The sequence below is a fragment of the Sapajus apella genome, unplaced genomic scaffold (assembly GCF_009761245.1).
Source record: "Sapajus apella isolate SASKATOON/1434 unplaced genomic scaffold, GSC_monkey_1.0 scaffold2, whole genome shotgun sequence".
NCBI lineage: Eukaryota > Metazoa > Chordata > Mammalia > Primates > Cebidae > Sapajus > Sapajus apella.
Genome location: NW_022436942.1, coordinates 65,262,563 through 65,286,607, shown reverse-complemented (window position 1 = coordinate 65,286,607; position 24,045 = coordinate 65,262,563). Strand labels below are relative to the sequence as shown.

At 43.1% G+C, this 24,045-nt stretch overlaps 1 protein-coding gene across 1 annotated transcript in view; it reads left to right on the top strand.

The window, feature by feature from the left end:
* Window positions 1–15,434: 15,434 nt before the first annotated feature.
* Window positions 15,435–24,045, top strand: part of CRY1 (cryptochrome circadian regulator 1) — a 123,811-nt gene continuing 115,200 nt past the window's right edge. The window contains exon 1 of the mRNA XM_032300198.1: window positions 15,435–16,503. Within this exon, the coding sequence (XP_032156089.1) occupies window positions 16,346–16,503 (158 nt within the window). The 5' untranslated portion in view covers window positions 15,435–16,345. The remainder of the gene's footprint in view (window positions 16,504–24,045) is intronic.

The following is a 24,045-nucleotide window of genomic DNA, read 5'->3' as shown; positions in this document are numbered from 1 at the left end:
AAAAAATAGGCCCAGTGCTGTGGCTCACACCTGTAATCCCAGCACTTTGGGAGACTGAGGTGAACGAATCACAAGGTTGGGAGCTCGAGAACATCCTGGCCAGCATGATGAAACCCCATCTTTATAAAAATACAAAAATTCGTGAGGCATGGCAGCATGTGCCTGTAGTCCCAGCTACTCAGGAAGCCGAGGCAGGAGAATCACTTGAACCCACAGGTGAAGGTTGCAGTGAGCCGAGATCGCCCCATTGCACTCCAGCCTGGCGACAGCGAGACTCCGTCCCCCAAAAAAACAAAAAACAAAGAAAACAATAACAATTCTAGGCTGAGTGTGGTGGTTCACACCTATAATCCCAGCACTTTGGGAGGCTGAGATGGGAGGATCACTTGAGCCCAGTAGCTCGAGACCAGCCTGGGCAACATAGTGAGAGCCCATGTCTAAAAAATAAAAAATTAGCCAGGTTTGGTGGCACATATCTATGATCCCAGCTACCCGGGAGGCTGAAATAGGAGGATTGCTTGAGCTCAGGAGGTCAAGGCTGCAGTAAGCTATGATTGTGCCACTGCACTTCAGCTTGGGCAACAGAGCAAGGCCCCACCCCCACAAAATAATAATAAATAATAATAATTTCTAATGGTACTTCATTGTTTGTAGATGTTAGTAGCACTTAATGTGAATATAGGGTCTTAGACAGGTTAATCTCTCTGTGCTTTAGCTGCCTCATCTCGAAAATTGAGATGCTAATAGTAGCTTTCTAATAGGATTGCTCTTAGAATATACAATAAACGTTAGGGATTAAATCAATCATGGTCAAGCTAGGAAATAGGAACCTCGTTAAGTCTTATAAACAAATTAAAAAACAACAAAGAAAACTAATGTTGGAAGAACAAACAAGCCCAACAGTTTAGTGAGACAACCCAGAGATCACCAACAGCAGCAAGTGTCTCCCATCCCTAGGCCTGGAGGAACTAAAAAAAGAAATGATCTTGTCAGAGCCAATTGTCTTGACTAGGCAGGAACTGGTACCCCTGAGAGAGGGGCTGTCCAGCAGGTAATAGAACTGTGTAATAGAACTGTAAACCCCAAAAATCTGAGACAGGTCTCAGATCATTTAGAGTTTATTTTGCCAAGGTTGAGGATGTGCGCCTTGGCAAAATAAACTTTCTAAATGAAAGCTTAGAAAGTTTCTAAATGAAACTCAGGAGGTCCTGACATGTGCCCAAGGTGGTAGGGGCACAGTTTGGTTTTATACATTTTAGGGAGACATGAGACATCAAGCAGTATGTGTAAAATGTACACTGGTTCGGTCTGGAAAGGTGGGGCAACTCAAAACGGGGTGGGGGCTTCCAGGTCATAGGTTGATAAGAGACAAATAGTTGAATCCTTTTGAGTTTCTCATTAACCTCTCCAAATGAGGCAATTAGATATGCATTTATCTCAGTGAACAGAGGGGTGATTTTGAATAGAATGGGAGTCAGGTTTGCCCTAAGCAGTTCTCAGCTTGACCTTTCCCTTTTAATTTAGTGATTTGGAGCCCCAAGATTTATTTTCCTTCCACAGAACCATAGAGGAATCACAACCACTGCCAGAAATGATGTCACTGAAATAGTGGCGGCAGTGAGGGGAGTGGGTGAAGGTAAACCCTGATTTCTCTCCTCCCGCCTTCCAGTCTAATGCCAGTGCGTCCAGGGGGCCAAACCTATGTGGAAGCCAGAGGGTGAGTAACCTGCGGAAGATTGTTCAATGGGATTTAGAGCAGGGCAAATACTCTTGTTGTTACTCTTATCTAATTTCAAAGGATACATCTTTCCTTATTCTTGATAAAAAGTGTTTCATTAGCATTAATCTTATATTTATTGATAAATACCAGGATTTCTTTTGGGCTCATGTGGGAAACCAAAATATGCCACCCTAAAATATACGTCTTTGGCATATTCAAGATGGCTGTTCAACAGGGCTGCAGAGGCAGGAATGGCTCTGGAAAACTGTCCTTTGTGGGGGAGATTTACATCTTTGGAGGAAATCTACCTTAGTGATGAAAACAGCAATGTAGAGGTGTTTTTACTGAAGTCCCCTTATCTGGATCTAGGAAAGATTAACACTCAGGAAAAGGAGGCTAAAAGTCTGACCCTTTTAGAGGTCTGACACTTTTAGAGAAACTTTGCACAGGGTGCTATCTATTCTTTCTGAGGGCTGTGACTTCACAGGCTTCACCTCCAACCCAAGACAGCCTTTGCTCACTGCCCCTTTCCTCCCCTCGCCCTCCCATAATGTGTTGTCATGTTCCAAGCCCCTATTTCTTTCTGTCTGGTATAGAAACTGCAGTCATATGACCTTCTTGGAGTCTCATAACTGCAGGACTCCCATGTGCATGTGCACATTGATAAGTTTGTATGTCCTTTCTCCTACTAATCTGACTATTGTCAGTTTATTTCTTGGACTCAAACATCCAACTTCCAAAAGGGATAGGGAAAAATTCCATTGTCCCTATACTCACAGGTGGTGTTCACATAACATTGCTGTGTAACAAGCTACTCCAAAATTGTGTGGCTTAAAACAGCAACAATCACTGATTTACTCATGAATATGCAATTTGGGCAGGGCTTGGAAGAGGCAGCTTGTCTCTGCACCATATGGTAATTTGACTGGGGGCCAGAGAATCCACCTGCTCACCACTGTATCCCCAGTGCCCAGAACATGGCCTGGAACATAGGAATATATTGCTATAAAAATTGTTGACTGGCCAAATCAGTCTCAGCCTGAAACAAGCCCTACTTCTAGACTGGCAGTCATTTGAGCCAATATACTTTCTTTTAAGTCAGTTTGAGATGCATTTTCTGTAGCATACAACAAAAAGATTCTTAAGTGATAGGAGGGAGGTTAGGAGGTAAAGGCAGAAATAGTGTCTCAGAGATGCAAGAAGTGGTGTCCAGGTTACCAGGGATTAAAAAGAGCTGTTCCCAGCAATGGAGGAGGAGTAGGAGTCCTGGACACCTCCTGGTGACAGTGTCTCAAAGAAATGGCAAGGTTCAGAGAGGCAGGGGGTGGCCTAGGGAGGCAGCAACATGGCCAGGGTAGGGGGAGATCCCAGCAGCAAGAACAAAACCAACCATGATTCTGTAAGTAACAGACAAAATCAGCAGAGAGCCACCCAGATCTGAAATGACCATGTAGGAGAGACAGTGGCCATCTCTGTAGAGGCCAGTAGGAGCAGACAGAGGGTGCCCAAAATGTGGGAACTGTGTGGGGCCACATAGTCTGATGACTCCCAGGAAGTAAGAGGGAAGCTAAAAAAAATGACTGAGGCCAGTTTCTTGCCAACTTGGCTGAGTAGGAATATGACATGAGAAATTAAGCTGATTTTTAGAAAATTATTTTTCTCAACATTAGGATTTGCAGACTGAGATTCACATCAGTCAAATAAGAGTGATCATGAGCTTGTTTAAGTTGCAAAGGCTAGATGAAATGGAGAGTCGGGGGGCAAGTGAAGGGATTGGTGGGGGTTGGATGCCAAATGCTCAGTAGGTAAGGATTCTCTTGAACCCTGGGGAGGGAAAGTGACTTACAGGCGCTTCTACAACAATAGATATTTATGTTATGCAAATTAGCTTATCGATTATTGGTTAATACAGAAATGATGTCAGTGAAAGGCAAAAGCTGTGATGATTCATATGCAATTTTACCCAGTATATTAACATTTTGTTCCACTAGGCAACAACAGTGAATGGCAAAGTAAATGCACAGAGCTCATCTGTGATCAACACAGCAGTTGCAGAGATGAACACAGCAAGCCACAGAGGAAGACCATACTGTGCAGGATACTCGTGATTCATCCCATGTTGGTCTCCTGTCTTCATTTAGCCATAGGTGAAGTTCTACTCAACTTTTGTTTATTAAATTCTTATCTCCATAAACCAATAAGCTCAACTTGTTCTTATACCCTTTACATCAAGCTAGTAGCACTTTTTTAAAGTAAAACCTTATGTTTATTTCTTTAAAGAGAACTAAACTTGTCTTTTTAATTGCATTGTCATTTTACTAAGATTGATATTTGTGTGAGTATTGTGGTTAAGTGGTATACATTTCAAGTGGTTTGTTTCAACCAAATATTTCCATCAGCCTTATGTTTTAATTGTGCATCTTTGCAGAAGTATTGTATAGATTCTTCTGGAATCTCTTGCACTTCTTGCACTAGCCTCCAGGTGTCATCACCAGCACCAGACAGCTTCTGGGCTGTCCTGGGACTCCGAGAGGTGTGGGCCAGGGAAGCAGCGAACTGGGCAGCGCCTGTTCTCACAATCAGCATTGATGCGTACCTTGCCTTCTCTAAACTTGCCTGTTGGTCTTGTCCACTAACTATTCTTACTTAAAAATCTAGCTTTGAGGACAGACTATTGTTCTTTCTTCAAAGAGCTCCTACCACTTTTTTTTTTTTTGTGGCTTTGGATAATATTCAAAGCAACTACTAAATCCACTTCTCTACCCTGACCCCTCTTCCAAATATTACCATCTCAATACCATAACCCCAAGAGTGGCTGGTTTCACCCCCACTGAATGTCCGAGTACCACAGAGCTGGGCACCATAGAAGCACTTTGATAACTCTGAGTAATGCATGGCATGATTCAGTGCCATCTCTCTGTTCTTTCTTTCCATTTCTTCCTTGCTTCCTACCAGAAGGCTGTGTTGATGTTGCATTTATAACAAATACTCCTCCAGGTAACTGTCATTGTTCATTAAATTTTCTATTTATACTTGACAACCTTTTTCTTATATATATCGACTTCACCAAATGAACATTTCTAACAAGTAGATTGCCATAAGTTACATAACCATCGACTCCTTTGGAATCCTTTCTTTTTTGTTCTTTTTTTTTTTTTTTTGAGACGGAGTTTCGCTGTTGTCACCCAGGCTGGAGTGCAATGGCGTGATCTCGGCTCACCGTAACCTCTGCCTCCTGGGTTCAGGCAATTCTCCTGCCTCAGCCTCCTGAGTAGCTGGGATTACAGGCATGCGCCACCATGCCCAGCTAATTTTTTGTATTTTTAGTAGAGACGGGGTTTCACCATGTTGACCAGGATGGTCTCGATCTCTTGACCTCGTGATCCACCCGCCTCAGCCTCCCGAAGTGCTGGGATTACAGGCATGAGCCACCGCGCCCGGCCCTTGTTCCTTTTTTAAAAAAAATATGTTTTTAATTTGCCTAGTGTAAGTGCTACTTTCTACAGAAAGCCTTCCCAGGTTTGTCTTAACCAGAATTATTCTGCCTTCCCCCATGTTCTGATAGCCTTTGGCTTGCACCTATATAAAAGCACCTAAATGCCAGTGCAGGGGAGGCAGTAGAGTGTGCTGGGCAACCCACAGCCTCCTGAGTTGGGAGAGCCTGGCTTTGTGTTTTGCCTCATTTAGTTTCAAGGACAAGTTATGAGAACTTAACTACTCATCATAAAATGGAGTAGTTTTCTCATCATAAATTGAAGTAGTAATATCTATTACATATGGCTGTTGTGAAAATTAAATAATGTTATCTAAGGTACTTAGCAAAGTACCTAATATAGTAGTTCTGTGTCTGGCATATAGTAAGGATTCAATTTATCTTGGATATTATTTATAGTATTTTGGGTATTTAACCATTCACTTAATAAATATTAACAATAATTAATAATAAATAATAAATATAATAAATATTGTGAATAACCATTCATTCACTTAATAAATATTCACTTACATAAATATCAACAAATATAAATACTCTAGTGGGGAGAGACACATGTAACCAAACAAATACATAATATAATATCGAGTACTGGTGAGTGTGGTGAAGAAAAATCAAGGGGATAAAGGAAATAGAGAAGGATGAGGGGTGTACATGTAGTGGATAGGTAAGAAGACCTCTCTGAGGAGGTGACACTGGGGCAGACACCTGAGGGCAATGAGGGAGGGGGGCATGAGAATGCCTGGGGAAAGAACATTCCAGGCAGAGGAAATAGTAAGGCCAAAGGGAGCATTGCTGGCCTGTTTGAGGAACAGCAAGGAGTGAGTAAGGCAGAGTGGGAAGAGTAGAAGCCAGGGAGATGGATGGGACGTGGAGAGGATGTGGAAGCAGGCCAGATTGCAGGGCCAGATAGCTTGCACAGGTCTTTGGAGTGTCTATAATATTTCACAGAATTTAGTAGCAAGTACTGTATTTTTCAGTTTATAAATCAGTGTCCAAGGGTAACTGCTTTCATTTTTTTTTTTTTTGACATGGAATCTCACTCTGTTGCCCAGGTTAGAGTGCAGTGGCATGATCTCACCTCACTGCAATCTCCGCCTCCCGGGTTCAAGCGATTCTCTTTCCTCAGCGTCCCAAGTAGCTGAGACCACAGGCACACACCACCACACCCAGCTAATTTTTATATTTTTAGTAAAGATGGGGTTTTGCCATGTTGGCCAAGCTGGCCTCAATCTCCTGACCTCAGGTGATCCACCTGCCTTGGCCTCCCAAAGTACTGGGATTACAGGCATGAGCCACCACACTCAGCCTGCCTTCATTTATCTAGAGCTAAGCTAGAGTTAAATTGTCCTTCCCAGATGCTTAAGGAACATTACATCTTTAGAAAGGAAGGATATTGGTCTGGCTGACATTCCTTACCTGTCTACACTGTCATTTGCCAAATGTATGATCCTGTCTTGTTTTCAAATGTTATTGCTCCAGGCTGGCATGTGTTGAGATGCCCATGTCCCCATCTGGTCTTTGGCCACAACCTGTAACACCTTGTACCATGCTGTTCCTTTGGCATAAGGTCTTAGTTATTTGATTTTGTCTTTCAGCTGACTTTTACAGCCCTCTAAAGAAAAGGAGAAATCTAGAAAAGTCCATCTGTTCTCTTAGCTTGCAGGCTTCTGAGGCCCAGAGGCACCCCATACAGGCTCTTGTGCTGAGCCATAGCAAAGTGGAATAGAATTTCCATGAGACTCAGCCTCCAGATTTCAGATGGGAAGCTGGCAAAAATCTCCTGTACCCTCAGATCACCCTAAACTTATCTAGACATCTGGAGCTAATCCTAGACAAGGGTAGATGATTTTGTTCTTACTTTAGTTAAGATAGATAATTTAAATCCTATTTTCCTTGCCCTCATATCCCACCCCAGCCTGGAAAATTTTTATGCAGTGTTAGGGGAAGGAGTGGGAAGCAGCAAATCTTTTCTGATTTACATCTGGACCAAGGCTCTTGAATTTAGAACAAAAATGTTAGACTACCTTTGTCCTCTAGTCCTGCCCCTCTAAGGTGACAAGACTCCCATCCAATGACCTACATGGGGATGGTCACAGGACAGAAAAAGATCTGTGGGGAAAATCATTGGCTAATATTTCACAATATCATATTGCCACATTTGTAACTATTTACACTTTCTAAATGTATTTGGTCAAGAAAAAGGGTAAGAACAAGAGAGAGAACTGTTCACGAGTACATTCTGGTGGACTAGGTCAGTTCATGGACTGTATCAATCAGTGTCCAATCAGACAGAAACCACATATTAAATCATACAGGAATAGAATGATCAATTATAACAGGTGATTAATTTTAAAAGTGTAGAGGGAACTCTAAAGAATACTCAAAAGGACTGAGGGAGAATACCCAACGAAGGACAAACTTGGAAGTGGGAGTGCTAGAAATCCTCTCTAAGGTGGGATTCAGACCTCATTGGAGAAGGTATTGCTGTAGCCACTAGATAATGAAGAAGTTGGCTGCATTTTCCTGAGCTCAGGCAAGGTCTATCGTCAGCAGGTAGAGGCCAGAGAGCAGAAAACATGGATGGGAGTGGCCACAGGAAACACCTTCCCAGAATGCAGTTGGGCTGAGGCTGGGTAGCCAACTGTGGGGATGTCTGCAAGACTCACTGGATCCACTAGCAGAGATGCCAGTGAAACCTGATATAAGTGAGTGCTACCGCATGTCCCTCTCCAAGGCATCTTTGTCAGTGCAAAATAAGTGCAAGAAAAAGAAAACAGAAAGACACCAGAACTAGGAAGAGAACCCTCTTCCCCCTGTAGTTTCCCTTCAATGCTCTCTATGTTTAGCATGGTGCCAGTGGCAAAGATGAAATCCTTACAGGGCCTCATTCCATTAACAGAGAGGAAGATTAATTTGGAGCTGAGAGGCAATAAACTGATACCCAATGTGTGGATAAAATGTAGTGTTAAATGTGATCAGTTGGGTGTTAGCAGGGCCTCTAGAGGAACAACTCATTGAGAGTTGAGCATCAGGCATTGTAGCAAGTAGTAATGATATAATGAATACTCTGCCTTCTCGGAGTTTGCATTTAGGGTGGGAGCAGGCATAGATTGACTGACAATAAATAAATAAACAGACAAAAACACAGATCATAATTGGTGCCATGACAAAAGTAAATAGAAAACCATGATAGAGAATAAGAAGGGGCCCTTTTCAGTCAGGCACAGTGTTTCATGTCTATAATCCCAGCACTTTGGAAGGTTAAGGTGAGAATCACTTGAGTGCAGGAGCTGGAGACCAGCCTGGGCAACGTAAGGGGACTTCCATCTCTAAAAAATGGTTAAAAAATAGCTGGTGCATGGTGGTGGTCCCAGCTACTCAGGAGGCTGAAATAAGAGGATCATTTGAGCCTAGGAGGTCAAGTGATCGCCCCACTGCACTCCATGGCCTGGATGACAAGTCAGACCTTGCCTAAAAAAAAAAGGAAAGAAAAGAGAGAGACCCTTTTTAGAATAGGTAGACATGAAGGACCTCTCTGAAGAGTTTGCAAAAATTCTGAATGATCTTGAAATGGCTGAAAAGATTACTAGATCTCTTGACCAGTGCACTCTTCAAGTTATTCTCTGCCTATCATTTTAGCTATTTTTGCTATACTTGAGCTACTTTATAACTCTGTAAATTGCAGATAATTGATAGCAATGCAAATGCATCCTGTCTTTGGACATGCAAATGAATTCTGTCCTGTGAAAGTACAATTGATCTCCATTCCCCTACCCCTCTGTGGAAGAAGTCAGTTTTGCATATATTCAGCCAATTCATTTTAAGATGCATAATGGCCTGTATGAGTAACTGCTCTTTGGATCCTCCTTTTAATCCAATGTAACATCTTACAGGTTCCTTCATTAATTAGTGAGTTAAGTGAAATTTTTTATATGTTCATTTTGTATTCATAAGAGTTATAACTTACCTTTAAAAAATAACTACAGTGAGCTATGACCATGCTACTGCCCTCCAGCCTGGGCAACAGAGTAAGACCCTGTCTCAAAAAAAAAAAAAAAAAAAATTCTTTAACACGTTTAAATTCAACCTCCCAAAGACTCCAGTGTGAGGGATACTCAGCCAACATTCATATCATATCAGGATTGAATGAGCCGAACAGACTGTCTACTCCTTCATTATTTGTGTGTTAACACATGCCAAAAATCACCTCTGCGAGATGAGGTCAAGAGACAACACAGGCTTTCAATTTAGGGATCTGACACACTTTTATCAAGAGTGCTCATGAAATCAAGGAAAGATTGATTTTTCTAACATTGTTGGCAGTTAAACGAATATTTAACAGGACTCATATATTTCTGAGCTCATGGTAGAGTCACGATCATAGAATTTTAAAATAGCATAGAAAACTTAGAAATCATGTAGTTCAATCCCCTCATTTTATAGATGTATTAGCTAGGCCAAGAAAGCCTGGGTGACTTGTTCAAGATCATCAACTAATTTATGGCAAGCTGAGATATAAATCGTTCTCTTCCGCTTAGTCCTGTACTCTCTTACCAGCAAGATGTTGGAGCCAATTAGAATTTCAAAAACGATTTCTAACAATGGCCTCCATCTCTTCTTTCCCCGTTTATACATAATGCTCACTCTGAAAAGAATGGGAGGGTGTGTGTCAGTGAGGGATGGTATATGTTAAGGAAAGAGTTTTGGATCCAAAAACAGTATTGGTTTTTCATCTGGTTTGACTATGTATTTCTGTTTCTGAGTTTCTGTTTCTTTAACAGCAAACTGGGCATAGATTCTTATTAAATAGTTATTAAATATTAATAACAAACTGCATGATTAAGATTACTAGGATTAATAATAATCTATATAAATAAGCTTGCACATAGTAGGTGCTCAAAAGCCATAGCTAATATTAAATGGTAACCCCCCTTCCCCAAATCATCTATATTCCATGAAAACCCTTCAGTATTTGAGGAATGAGCAGTTGATGGTACTGACACTTTTATAATAAATCAGCATGTTATGTTTAAATGAAAGTTATACACACACCCCCACACAGCTGTCTGTTAAAAAAAAAACAACTGTCTTTATTTGAATGAACAATCCCCAAACATAAGTCAACTCTATACAAATCAATATTCTCTCCACCTCCCACTGTTTCATTTGGATGCTTGAAAACAATTCTTATGTCTTTAGACATAATCTGCTTACTTTCAAATTGCCTAAAAGGAAACATAAAACACTGCATTTTAAAAAGTACAATAATGGGCCCTGAAGAACGAGGCAACCCAAGTGAAGGCACAGCTCTGTATGCTAGGTCTGCTACACAGGTGAGGGGATGCTAAGCATGGTGATGACCCAAGGCTTATTCTCATCAGTAAAAATGACCAATATTTGCTTAATACCTTACGGTGAACACTGGATCTTCCTTCCTTCTTTTTCTTTCTTTCCCTCCCTCTCTTTCTCTCTCTCTCTCTCTCCTCCCCCCCTTCCTGCCTTTCTTCATTTCTTTCTTTTCTTTGAGACAGGGTCTCACTCTGTCACCCAGGCTGGAGTGCAGTGGCATAGTCTTGGCTCACTGAAGACTAAACCTTCTGGCCAGAGCAATTCTTCTACCTCAGCCTCTCTAGTAGCTGGGACTACAGGTATAGGCGCCAGGCCTGGCTAATTTCTTTGGCTCTTTTATAGAGATGGGCTTTCACTATGTTGCCCAGGCTGCTTCTAACTCTTGGACTCAAGGGATTCTTCCCATGATTTTTATTGTATTATTCTGTTCTCACACTGTAAATAAAAATATACCCAAGACTGGGTAATTTATATAAAGGAAAGAGGTTTAATTGACTCACAGTTCAGCATGGCTGGAGGGGCCTCAGAAAACTGACAAACATGGTAGAAGGGGAAAGCCATTATGTTCTTCACATGGAGGCAGAAAGGAGAAGTACCGAGCAAAAGGTGGAAAAGCCCATTATAACATCATCAGATCTTGTGAGAACTCACTCACTATCATGAGAACAGCATGAGGGTAATTGCCCCAGTGATAAAATTATCTCCCACTGGGTCCTTCCCACAACACATGGGGATTATGGGAACTACAATCCAAGATGAGATTTAGGTGGGGACAGAGCCAAACCATATCATTCCAGGCCTGACCCTTCCCAAATCTCATGCCCTCACATTTTAAAGCACTATCATCCCCTTCCAACCATCCCCCAAAGTCTTAACTCATTCAGGTATTAACTGAAAAGTCCAAGTCCAAAGTCATCTGAAACAAGGCAAGTCCCTCCTACCTATGAGCCTGTAAAATCAAAAGTAAGTTAATTACTTCCTATAATGTAGGGAGTTACAGGCATTGGGTAAATACACCCATTCCAAATGGAAGAAATTGGCCAAAATGAAGGGCCTACAGGCCCCCTACGAGTCTGAAATACAATAGGGCAGTCCTTAAACCTTAAAGTTCCAAAATGATCTCCTTTGACTATGTCTCACGTCCAGGTGAGACATCTAATGCAAGAGGTGGGCTCCCACAGCCTCAGATAGCTATGCTACTGTGGCTTTGCAGGACACAGCCCCCACCTCCCAGCTTCCTTCCCGGGCTGGTTTTCAGTGTCTGTGGCTTTTCCAGGTGCACAGTGAAAGCTGTTGGTGGATCTACCATTCTGGGGTGTGGAGGACAGTGGCCCTCTTCTCATAGCTCCACTAGTCAGTGCCCCAGTGGGGACTCTGTGTGGGGCTTCAACCCCACATTTCCTTTCTGCACTGTCCTAGCAGAAGTTCTACATGAGAGATCTACCATCACAGCAAACTTCTGCTTGGACATCCAGGCATTTCTACGCATCCTCTGAAATCTAGGCAGAGGTTCCCAAACCTCAATGCTTGAATTCTGTGTACCAACAGGCTGAACACCATGTGGAAGCTGCCAAGGCTTAGGGCTTACACCCTCTGAAGCCATGGCCTGAGCTGTACCTTGGCCCCCTTTAACCACAGCTGGGAAACAGAGCAGCAAGTCCCAAGGCTGCATAAAGCAGCAAGGCCCTGGGCCTGTCCCACAAAACCATTTTTCCCTCCTAGGCCTCTGGGTCTGTGATGGGAGGGGCTCCTGTGAAGACCTCTGACATGCCCTGGAGACATTTTCCTCATTGTCTTGGGGATTAATATTTGGCTCCACATTACTTGGGCAAATTCTGCAGCTGGCCTGAACTTCTCCTTCGAAAATAGGTTTTTCTTTTTTATCACATTGTCAGGCTGCAAATTTTCCAAATTTTTATGCTCTGCTTTCCTTTTAAACATAAGTTCCAATTCCAAACCATATATTCGTGAACACATAAAACTAATACTTTTAACAGCATCCAAGTCACACCGTGAATGCTTCGCTGCTTAAAAATTTCTTCCACCAGACACCCTAAATCATCTCTCTCAAGTTCAAAGTTCCACAGATCTCTAGGGCAGGGACAAAATGCCACCAATCCTTTTGCTAAAACATAGCAAGAGTCACCTTTAGTCCAGTTCCCAATAAGATCATCTCCCTCTGCGACCACCTCAGCTTGGACTTCATTGTCCATATCACTATCAGCATTTTGGTCAAAGCCATTCAACAAGTCTCTAGGAAGTTCCAAACTTCCCCACATATTTCTGTCTTTTGAGCCCTCTAAGTCTCTAGGAAGTTCCAAACTTCCCCACATTTTCCTGTCTTCCTCTGAGCCTCCAAACCATTCTAACCTCTGCCTGTTACGCAGTTCCAAGGCACTTCCACTTTTTTGGGTATCCTTATAGCAGCACCCCACTCCCAGTACCAATTCACTGTATTAGTCTGTTCTCATTCTGCTAAAAAAGACACACCCAAGACTGGGTAATTTATAAAGGAAAGAGGTTTAATTGACTCACAGTTCAGCATGGCTGGGGAGGCCTCAGGAAACTGACCATCACAGTGGAAGGGGAAGCCAACTTCACATGAAGGCAGCAGGGAGAAATGCTGAGCAAAAGGGGGAAAAGTCCCTCATAAAACCACCAGATTTTGTGAGAACTCACTCACTATCACGAGAACAGCATGAAGGGAACTGCCCCCTGATTAAATTACCTCACACTGGGTCCCTCCTAAAATATGTGGATTATAGGAACTACAATTCAAGATGACATTTGAGTGGGGACACAGCCAAACCATATCATTCATATACATAATTGTTGGGTTTTTTTTTGAGACAATGTCTGGCACTGTCGCCCCCACTGGAGTGCAATGGCGCGATCTCAGCTCACTGCAACCTCTGCCTCCTGGGTTCAAGTGATTCTCCTGCTTGACAACAAAAATTTTTTGTATTTTTTGTAGAGATGAGGTTTCACTATGTTGGCCAGGCTGGTCGCGAACTCCTGACCTCATGATCCGCTTGTCTCAGCCTACAAAAGTGCTGGGATTACAGCTGTGAGCCACCATGCCCAGCCCATATATATAATTTTTAAAGTATTCTTGCAGAACCAAAGAAAGGCTGATATATACTTCTTGTGGCAACAGAAGCAGAAGTAGGGAAGACTATTGAGACAGATTGGCTCTCTAGAGTATTGAATTTACTTTATTGCTGCATTAGTTTGCTAGGGCTGCTGTAAAAAAGTACCACAAATTGGGAGGCTTAGAACAATAGGAATTTAATGTCTCACAGTTCTAGAGGCCAGATGTCCAAAATCAAGGTGTCAGCAGTGCCACAGTCCTGTGAAGCTACTAAGAAAGAATCTGTTCCAGCCCTTTCTCCTAACTTCCAGTAGTTCCTTGGCTTGTGGCAGCACAATTCCAATCTTTACATGGTATTTTAGCTGCATGTATATATATATTTCTGTCTAAATTTCTCCATTATATGAGGCCACCAATCACATTGGATTAGGGTACACCCTAATGACCTCATCTTAACTTGAGCATGTGCAAAGACCTTATTTCCAAATAAGGTCAAATTTATAGTCATTGAGGGTTATATGAAATTTGGGACACAAAAGAATTGGTTATAGGTTTCTTCCTTCTTTTAACTTTGCCAAACACTCTGGTGGCCAACAGCACTCACTCATTCATCCATTCATTCATTAAATAAACATTTGCATGTGTCAGGCTCTGTTCTGGTGTTGATGAAAAAAATAAAAACAAAACTGAATACAGACCCTCTCCTTGAGAAATCGCATTTCGGAGGGAATCAGAGGCACACTGTTATGATAAGTACTATTATTGAGTGGGTATTGCTAGGTATTATAATAGGCACTTTTCAACTAATTTTTACAATAGTGTGATAAGTGACGTATCATACTTGGACATACAGAAACATACTTGGAGAACCCAGGGAGGTCCTAAATTTTTCCCAGGGGTCAGGAATACTTTCAGAAATTAGGTATTATTTCATCTGAGTCTAAAGGGGTGTGTAGAAATATCCTAGGTAGCTCAAAGGTGGTTATATTGAGTACTGGATCCAAAGAAGAGAATTTTATAGAGGAAAACACAGCACAGCACATACAAAGGTTAAGAGACAAACTGTAAGCCCCAGGAGGGCTAGGATTTTTGTCTATTTTATTAAGTATTAAGTATCTCCTATATCTCTGGTGCTTTGAATAGTGCCTAGTTCATTCAAGAAGTAATCAATGAATGAATTTAAGAGCATCATATATCTAAGGGATGGCATGGCCTGCAGCTCACTAACACTGTAAAAGTAGACAGATGTCTAGTCTCAAAGAGCCCAGTAAACTACATTAAATGTAAGAGATTAGGGTTGATACGTTGATGATACATATCGCTAGTATTAAAAAATTCCAGGAAGTCCAGGAATGCCTGGCATCTCTCCTGCCAATTATCCTTTTCCCCTGACCAGGTACAAGGGTGAGGCACCGAAGGACCAGGAGAGTGGGGTGGGGGGCACAGTTCCACATTCTCCAAAGTAGGGTTCTCTGGCCAAAGCAGGATTGAAGCACATGGTTTGGACTTGAAATGTACGGGGAGCTTCCTCCTTCCACTCCATCCTCCCTCTCTCCGCCCGACTCCACCATTGGCTCCTGAGGACACCGGACAATTCCTGGCCTTCCCCAAATCCCACGGGAGGAATCGCTGAGCGCGCTCCGGCCGGCCGGCCCCGCCCTCTTACCCACTGGAAAGCAGCGAAAGCGCACGCGCGCCTCCTCGAGCAGAGCGCGCGCCCGCGAGCTTCCCGCATCCCCGTGCTCATCCGGGTCTCAGAGAGCCTCGGCCAATGGTAGCCACTCACGGCCACCGGGGGCGGGGCTAAGCCTTCCCTCACAAGGGGCCTGTGGTCAACGCGGGTGGTTTCGATGGACAGCCGCCAGTCGGCACAGGAAAGGGGCAGAGGCAGTGGGCTTAGCGTGTGGGCAAGGGTCAACAGTTTTGGGATCAAGCGGCTGCCGCTCCTCCAAAAGCGACTGAAGCGCTAGCAGATTTCCCCCTCCGAGCCAGTGTAGTAAACACACCTCAGAAACGTGAGGTGCCGGTGGTCACGTGGGGAGTGCGCCGTCCAATAAGGAGGCGGGGGCGGGGCGGAAGCCGCTGACGCGGCGGCGGCGGCAGAGTCACCCGGGCAGCCTCGGGACCGGTCACCGGCAGGCAACCGTCCAGCGGCCTCGACCACCGTCTCCGTCCTCCATCCCGGTCCTTTCTCCCGGGCCGAGAGACAGCGTCGCCGACAGGGGCTCATTCCACTCCAGTTCTCCTCGGTGACTCACCTCGGGCGGGCCGTTTTGTCCTCAGGGGCCGCCTCGGTTTGGGCGAGGTTTCCGTGACGAACCTCCTGGGGCCGTCGGTGCCGGCTCGGGCAGTCGTGGCGGCTCGAGCTCGTGGAACTTGCCCAGGCTCCGGAGGTCCGAGGCCCTCGAAGTTATGCGGCGCCTCCAGACGGTTGTGGCGGGCGCGGGCTCCTAAAGGGCGTCACACCCGGACTCTGCCGGCTGGGCAACCTCCATTCATCTTCCCACTGCGCCTCCAGCGCCCCCGCCTTCTCCGGTCGCCTCCTTGGAGTCATTTTTTCCTGTCCCCCCTCTGCCGCCCTTTCCTGACTCCCCGGGTGAGGCAATTCTCTTGGAAGCGAAGGTGTCGGCTATGAGCCGGAGCCTTCTTCCTTGAATTTCTCTGTGGAGGAACCGCCGCGCCCCCCGGCATGGGGGTGAACGCCGTGCACTGGTTCCGAAAGGGGCTCCGGCTCCACGACAACCCTGCCCTGAAGGAGTGCATTCAGGGCGCCGACACCATCCGCTGCGTCTACATCCTGGACCCCTGGTTTGCCGGCTCCTCCAATGTGGGCATCAACAGGTGGCGGTGAGTCACAAGCCCGTGGGAAATGGATTGGGGTGTTTGATGTTAATGAATTCCATGCGATCCGTCAAATCTGAAAATTTGACGTGGGACTGCCTTGCTTATATCGCTTAAGTATTGTAGACGCGTTAGGTATTAAGTAGAACTGACTTAATAATTCTCTGGCCGGAGAGTTCTGACGACTGGAACACTCGGCCTTATGTGTCTTTCTGTGCTAACAGGAGCTCTTCCACTGGATTCGTGGAGAATTCTTAGTGCTGGAGTTAAAGAAACACCCTTCCTGTCCTTAGTCGCCTGTATGTGGATTCCGTTGGCCTCTTTGTGGCATTCGAAAGGATTGTGGTGTTTCCTGTTTATGTTCGTGTCTAGGTAACTCATAGTATGGAGAATAATCATTCATTCAGTACAACCTGCTCCAAATCCAGTTTTCTTCCACCTTGAGGTTACTGTGGGAAAAGCAAGGGAAACAGCATTATCTGGTTTCTCTGCTCAGTTCTTTCTCTCAACTCCTCCTTGTGGTAGCCGAGACAAAGCACAGTTTGTCTTTCTAGGCAAGATGTAGTCCTTCTAGGGATCAGAGCACTGAAAGAAATCTTAGAGACGCTTTGCGATCTTTTCCTGAAACACCGGGCTACATGATTGTTAGGCCCCCTGGTGGACATGAAAGCATTAGCTCGACAAATAGATTATTGATCACTTACCACCACATGCCAGGCACTGATTTAAATGCTAGGGATACAGCAGTGAGTGAAAGACAAAAAGTCATGTCTTCAAGCAGAAAGTAAAATAGGTAGTATTTTAGGTGGTGATAAGTGTTGGGAAGAAAAATAGAGCAGAGTAATTTACAGGAATAAAGAATACAAGGGTAGGGATGGGATTGCAATTTTAAATATTGATGATCAGGAGAAAAGTCTCAGAGAGGATGCCAGTTGAGCAGACCCGAAGGAGGTGGTGGGATGCAGATATCTAGGGGAAGACCATTCGAGGTAAAGGGAAGAGTAAGGAAAAAAGCAGAAATGTGCTTGACCTTTAGAAGGAAGAGCAAAAGAATCGAGTATGACTGGAGCAGAATAAGTGAGGGAAAAATAGTAGATGATGAGGTCAGAGTTGACTTAGGGTCAGATCGACGAGAGCCTTATAAGCAGTTTTCAAGATTTGGGTTTTTACCCAGAGTGAAATGGGAATAACTCTAGGATTATTAGCAGAGAAGTAATGCGATCTGATGTAAGTTTGAAAAATAATTTCTCTGCTTGTGGTTCTGAATTGGGGAGCGGGGGTGGACAAGAAGCAGGAAGTCTAGTTAAGAAGCTGTTGGTACTCATCCAGGTGAGACATAATAACGGCTTGAACTGTAACGAGAACTATGGACGTGGTGAGAAATAAACAGATTGTGGTTATATTGTGAAGGCACAATACACAGTATTTGTTGGCAGATTGGATGTGTAGTGTGAAAGAAAAGGAGTTAGGCTGGAGGTGGTGGCTCACGCCCGAAATCCCAACACTTTGGAAGGCTGAGACATGCGGATCACTTGAAGCCAGGAATTTGAGACCAGCCAGGTCATCATGGCAAAACCCTGTCTCTATTAATACTAAAAATACAAAAATTAGCCAGGCATGGTGGTGCATGCCTGTAATCCCAGCTACTCAGAAGAATGAGGCTGAAACAAGGTTCAGTCCTTGCTGGAACCTAGGAAAAAGAGGTTGCAGTGAGCCGAGATCGTGCCACTGCACTCCAGCCTGAGTGACAAAGTTCTCTGTCTCAGAAGAAAAAAAAAAGAGTTATAGTTTGGTGCTATATAAAAAGCACCAAAATTCAGTGCTTTTTATGTAGTAAATAGCTCAGTTACTGTTTGAGAAAATTTTTGGCTTGAGAAACAAAGGATGGGGCTACACTTTGCTAAGAAAGTGAAACGAGTTGGAGAAGCCATTGGGACGATCATTTGGAGTTCTCTCATTAAGTCATTAAGTTTGAAATGTGTTTTACACATTCAAATGGAGATAACAGTTAGGCAGTTGGCTATATCTGGAGCGCAAGACAGAGATCCATTTAGGAAATATAAATTGGAGAATTCATCAGTTTATAGACAATGTATAAAGCCATGTATTCATCCATTTATTGAACAAATATTTGTCAAGTACCTACTATATGCCAGGGACTGTTTTATGTGCAGGGGATCCAGTATAAACAAAATAGCCCAATCCTCACCCTGTTGAAGCTACATCCTAGTGGAGCCTTGAGGCTGAAAGCATTAAGAAAGTGAGGTAGACCAGAGATGCAAGTGGTGCAAGGGCTGAACCTTGAATACTTTTAATGGTTATAAATTGTGGAGCTGTGGAAGAACCAGCTTATGAGACTGCCAAGGAGCCACTAGTATTGTAAGAACAAAACCCAAAAGAGTATGGTGTCTTAAAAGCCAAGTAAAGAAAGTATTTTGGCCAGGCATGGTGGCTCATGCCTGTAATCTCAGCACTTTGGGAGGCTGAGGCAGACAGATCACTTGAGGCCAGGAGTTTGAGACCAGCCTGACCAATATGGTAAAACGCTGTCTCTACTAAAAAGTAGAAAAATTAACAGGGCATGATGGCACATACCTGTAATCCCAGCTACTGAAGGACGCCTGGGCATAAGAAGCACTTGAACCCAGGAGGCGGAGGTTGCAGTGAGCTGAGATCGTGCTATTGCACTCCAGCCTAGGCAGCAGAGCCAGACTGTCTCAGTAAAAAAGGAAAGAAAGACAGTATTTCAAGGAGGAGAGAATGTTTTACTTATGTCAAATGCTACTGGTAGGTCAAGTAAGATGAGAACTGAAAAATAAAAATTGGATTTAGCAATTTGAGGTCTTTTGGAATTTTATCTGGAGTGGTTTTGGTAGTGTCAGAGGCAAAGGTCTTTTTGGAATCACTCATAGTACCAAATTCAGTGCTTTTTATATAATAGTAGCTCAGTTACTGTTTGTTGAATGAAGTGATGTCTTAGAATCAATAATTTTATATTTAAACAGCTTTATTAATTTACTTATTGACTGTGGGATAATCCCCAAATTCCTTAGCCTGAGAAGATCTGCCTTTTGCCCTATGTATTTCATCTCCTACTGTTGACAGTATGTGATCTCAACTCCAGGGGAAAACCTTAGTTTTCTTTAGACACTGTCTTGTATTTTCTTCCATTTTTTTTTTTAGACTTGGATTTAACAGAAAAGCAAAATTTTAAATAATTATTTTACCTAATAAGCACATTAACAAAACTATTTTTTGATGCTGCCATCATTTCATTTAAAAAGGATGTTTTAATATTTTTTAAAAAAAAGTTTGGCAGAGCTTAGTGTCTCATGCCTGTAATTCCAGCTACTTAGGAGGCTGAGGCCAGAGAATTACTCAGGAGTAGAGCCCAGGAGCTGGAGTTGCAGTGAGCTATGAATGGGCTACTGTACTCCAGCCTGGGTGACAGAGAGAGAACCTATCTCTTAAAAAAAAAAAAAAATTTGAAGGACATTGTCTCAAAGTATTTTGAATTGCATAAATTTAGCTTTATGAAAATTCACATCTCTTATAAAAGTTATACTACAGAAACTTATATACTAATATTCACAGAAGCATTATTCATAATAGCCAAAAAGTGGAAATAACCCAGGTGACCATCAGTTGATGAAAGGATAAACAAAATGTGGTATATCCATATAATGGAATATTATTTGGCCATAAAAAGGAATGAAATACTGATACTTGCTACAAAATGTATGAATGAACCTTGAAAACAAACTAAGTGAAAGAAGCTAGTCACAAAATTCCATGTATTATATGATTCTGTTTATATGGAATTTCTACAGTGGGCAAATCTATAGAGACAGGAAGCAGATTAGTGGCTCCTTCGGATTGAGGAAGCTGGGGAGTTGGGAGGTAATAGCTAAGGGGCACAGGGTTTCTTTTTTAAGGTGATGAAACTGTTCTAGAAGGTGATAGATGATTGTACAACCCTGTGCTTGTCTGGGATGATTAGCATAGTCTGAACTCTTAACACCACTTTTTGCTGTTGCTTCTCACATCACTCTTAGCATTTCCTGCCTTCATTTCTGAATGTTAGTATTGTTTTATTAATAGTTTGTTTGAGCTGCTGTAACAAGATACGTTTAGACTAGGTAGTTTATAAACAACAGGAATTTATTTCTCATAGTTTTGAAAGGAGTCCAGAATCAAGGCACCAGCAGATTCAGTGTCAGTGAGGCTCTCTGCTTCATAGATGATGCTCTCTGTGTCCTCACATGGTGGAAGGGGTAAACAAGTTCCTGCAGCCCCTTTTATAAGAGCACTCTCTTAGTCTGTTTGAGTTATCATAAAGGGATGCCTGAGGCTGGGTAATTTATAAAGACAATAGATTTACTTGGTACATAATTTTGCGGGCCTTACAAGAAGTATGGCATCAGCATCTGATTCTAGTGAGAGCCTCAGAAAGCTTTTAATCATGATGGAAGGGGAAGTGGAGCTGGCATGTCACATGGCGAGAGAGAGAAGGGAGGGGTATCAGGCTCTTTTTAACAATTAGTTCTTCTGTTAATTAATAGAGTGAGAAGTCACTCATTACATGATAGCACCAAGCTATTCATGAGGGATCTTATCTCATGTTACAAACACCTCTCACCTCCAACGTTGGGGATAACATTTTAACATGACATTTGGTGGGGACAGATATCTAAACTATATCATTCTGTCTCTAGTCCCCAAAATCTCTTGTCTTATTTATTTTTTATTATTCTTTTATTTTTATTTTTGAGATGGAGTCTCACTCTGTTGCCCAGGCTGCAGTGCAGAGGCACTATCATGGCTCACTGTAGTCTCAACCACTTGGGTTCAAGCAGTTCTCCCACCTCAGCCTCCCAAGTAGCTGGGACCACAGGCATGCATCACCATGGCCAGCTAATTTTTTTTTATTACTTGTAGAGGTAAGATCTCACTATGTTGCTCAAGCTGTCTCATACTCCCTGGCTCAAACAGTTCTCCTGCCTCAGCCTCCAAAAGTGCTGGGATTATAGGTGTGAGCCACCATGCCCACCCTCTTGTCTTTTTTCTATTGCAAAATGTAATCATCTCTTTCAGAGTCCCTAGAAGTCTTAACTAGTTTCAGCATCAACTCAAAGTCTAATGTCTTATCTGAGATGCAAGGCAAATTCCTTAAAGCTATGAGCCTGTAAGATCAAAAACAAGTTATTTACTTTTAAATACGATGATGGAACAGACACTGGGTAAACATTTCCATTTTATTTATTTATTTATTTGAGATGGAGTTTCGCTTTTGTTACCCAGGCTGGAGTGCAACGGCATGATCTCGGCTCACTGCAACCTCCGTCTCCCAGGTTCAAGCAATTCTGCTGCCTCAGCCTCCGAGTAGCTGGGATTATAGGCACCTGCCACCACACCCAGCTAATTTTTTGTATTTTTAGTAGAGACAGGACTTCTTCATGTTGGTCAGGCTCGTCTCAAACTCCCAACCTCTGATGATCCACCTGCTCAGCCTCCCAAAGTGCTGGGATTACAGGTGTGAGCCACCGGGGCTGACTTCCATTTCCATTTTAAAAGGGAAATACTAACAAAAAGGGCCCACCCAAGTCTGAAACCCAGTAGGGCAGAGAGTAAATCTTATAGCTCTAAAATAATCTCTCTTGACTAGTGTCCCATAAATGAGCATAATGGTCAAAGAGGTGGGCTCTTGAAGCCTTCGGCAGCCCCATCTCTATGGCTTGGTTGGTCACAGACCACATGGCTTCTTTCATGGATTGGAGTCTAATGTCTATCACTTTTCCTGGCTGACGGTGTATGCTGTTTTCATCCAAAGGATTCTTTTAATCTTTCCACTTCCTAACTTTCCACTCCCTCCCGCATCCCGAGTACACTGATACAAGAGGTGGGCTCTCAAAAGCTTGGGCAGCTGCATCTCTATGGCTGGGTTGGGTATAGCCCATATGGTTGCTCTCATGGATTGGAGACTAATGTCTGTCACTTTTCCAGGCTGAGCGTGTATGCTATTTTCATCCAAAGGATACTTTTAATCTTTCTACTTCCTGACTTTTCTTTCTCTTTCTTTTTTTCTTTCTCTCTTTTTCTATCTTTCTTTTCTCTTTCTCTCTTCCTCTCTTTCTCTTTATTTCTTTCTTCTTCCTTTTTTTTTTTTTTTTTAAAGATTAAACCTTTGTCCACACCTTCCTCTTCTTCTCTTGGCTTTAGTTAGACTGCCACCACTGTGGGGCATGGTGGGCAGTGGCCCTGTTCTCACTGCTCTACTAGGGAATTCCCCAGTGACTTTTCTCTGGGGACTTGAACCCCATTTTCCCTTGGCACCAGTCTAGTAGAATCTCTCTGTAGGAGCTCTGCTGTGGCAGCTGGGCACCCAGGCTTTTTGGCATATCTTGTGAAATCTAGGTGAAAGCTTCAAAGCCTTCATGGATCTTGTTGTACTTTATGTACCAGCAGACTTAACACCACTTGGAAACCACCAAGGCCTGTGATTTGCACCCACTGGAGTGGCAGTCCAACCAGTACCTGGGGCTTTTGGGGCCCTGACTGCAGCGAGAGCAGCCCGAACATGGGAAGTAGCATCTCAAGGCAGCACAAGGCGGCAACACCCTGAGCCATGTCCTCCCAAATCATTTTGCCAGAGTAGGCCTCAGGGCCTGTAATGGAAGGGATAGCCTTGATTTCTGGAATGTCTTTGGGGCCTTTTCCCCATTGTCTTTACTGTTAACAATTGGCTCCCTTTTAGTCATGTTAATTGCTTTAAAACCTGTTGTTCTGGCAGGGCCTGGTACCTGGGGCTGAGAAGTTTGGATTTCTCTTCTGAAAACTTCCCTTTACCACATGGTCAGGTTGTAAATTATTCAAATTTGTATGTTCTGTTTTTCTCTTAAATATTATCTTTAACTTTGCCTTTTTTTTTTAACTTCCATATTTGATAGTAGGCTGTTAGAAGCAGCTATGTTGCATTTTGAACACTTTGTTGTTTAGAAATTTTTTTTGTCGTGTAGCCCAGGTCATTACTCTTAAGTTCAGCCTTTTACAAGTCTTAGAGCATGGACACATGCAGCCAACTTTTTTGTTACAAGCATATTGTAGCCAATTTTTTTGTTTTAATTTTTTTAAATGTTTGTCTGAGACGTCATGAACATGGCCTTTACTGTCTACATTTTAATCAGCATTTTTGTCACAACCAATTAACTGGTCTCTAAGAAGTTTTAAAGCTTTTCTTGTGTATGAGGTTTTTTGGTTTTGTTTTTCTTCTTTTTTAAAATAAAATTTTATTTTTTTAATATTTTAAGTTCTGGGATACATGTGCAGAACATGCAGGTTTGTTACATAGGTATACATGTGCCATGGAGGTTTGCTGTACCCATCAACCCATCATCTAGATTTTAAGCCCCGCATACATTAGGTGTTTGTTCTAATGCTCTCCCTCCCCTTGCCCACCAACCTATGACAGGCCCCGGAATGTGATGTTCCCCTCCCTCTGTCCATGTGTTCTCATTGTTCAGCTCCCACTTGTGGGTAAGAACATGTGGT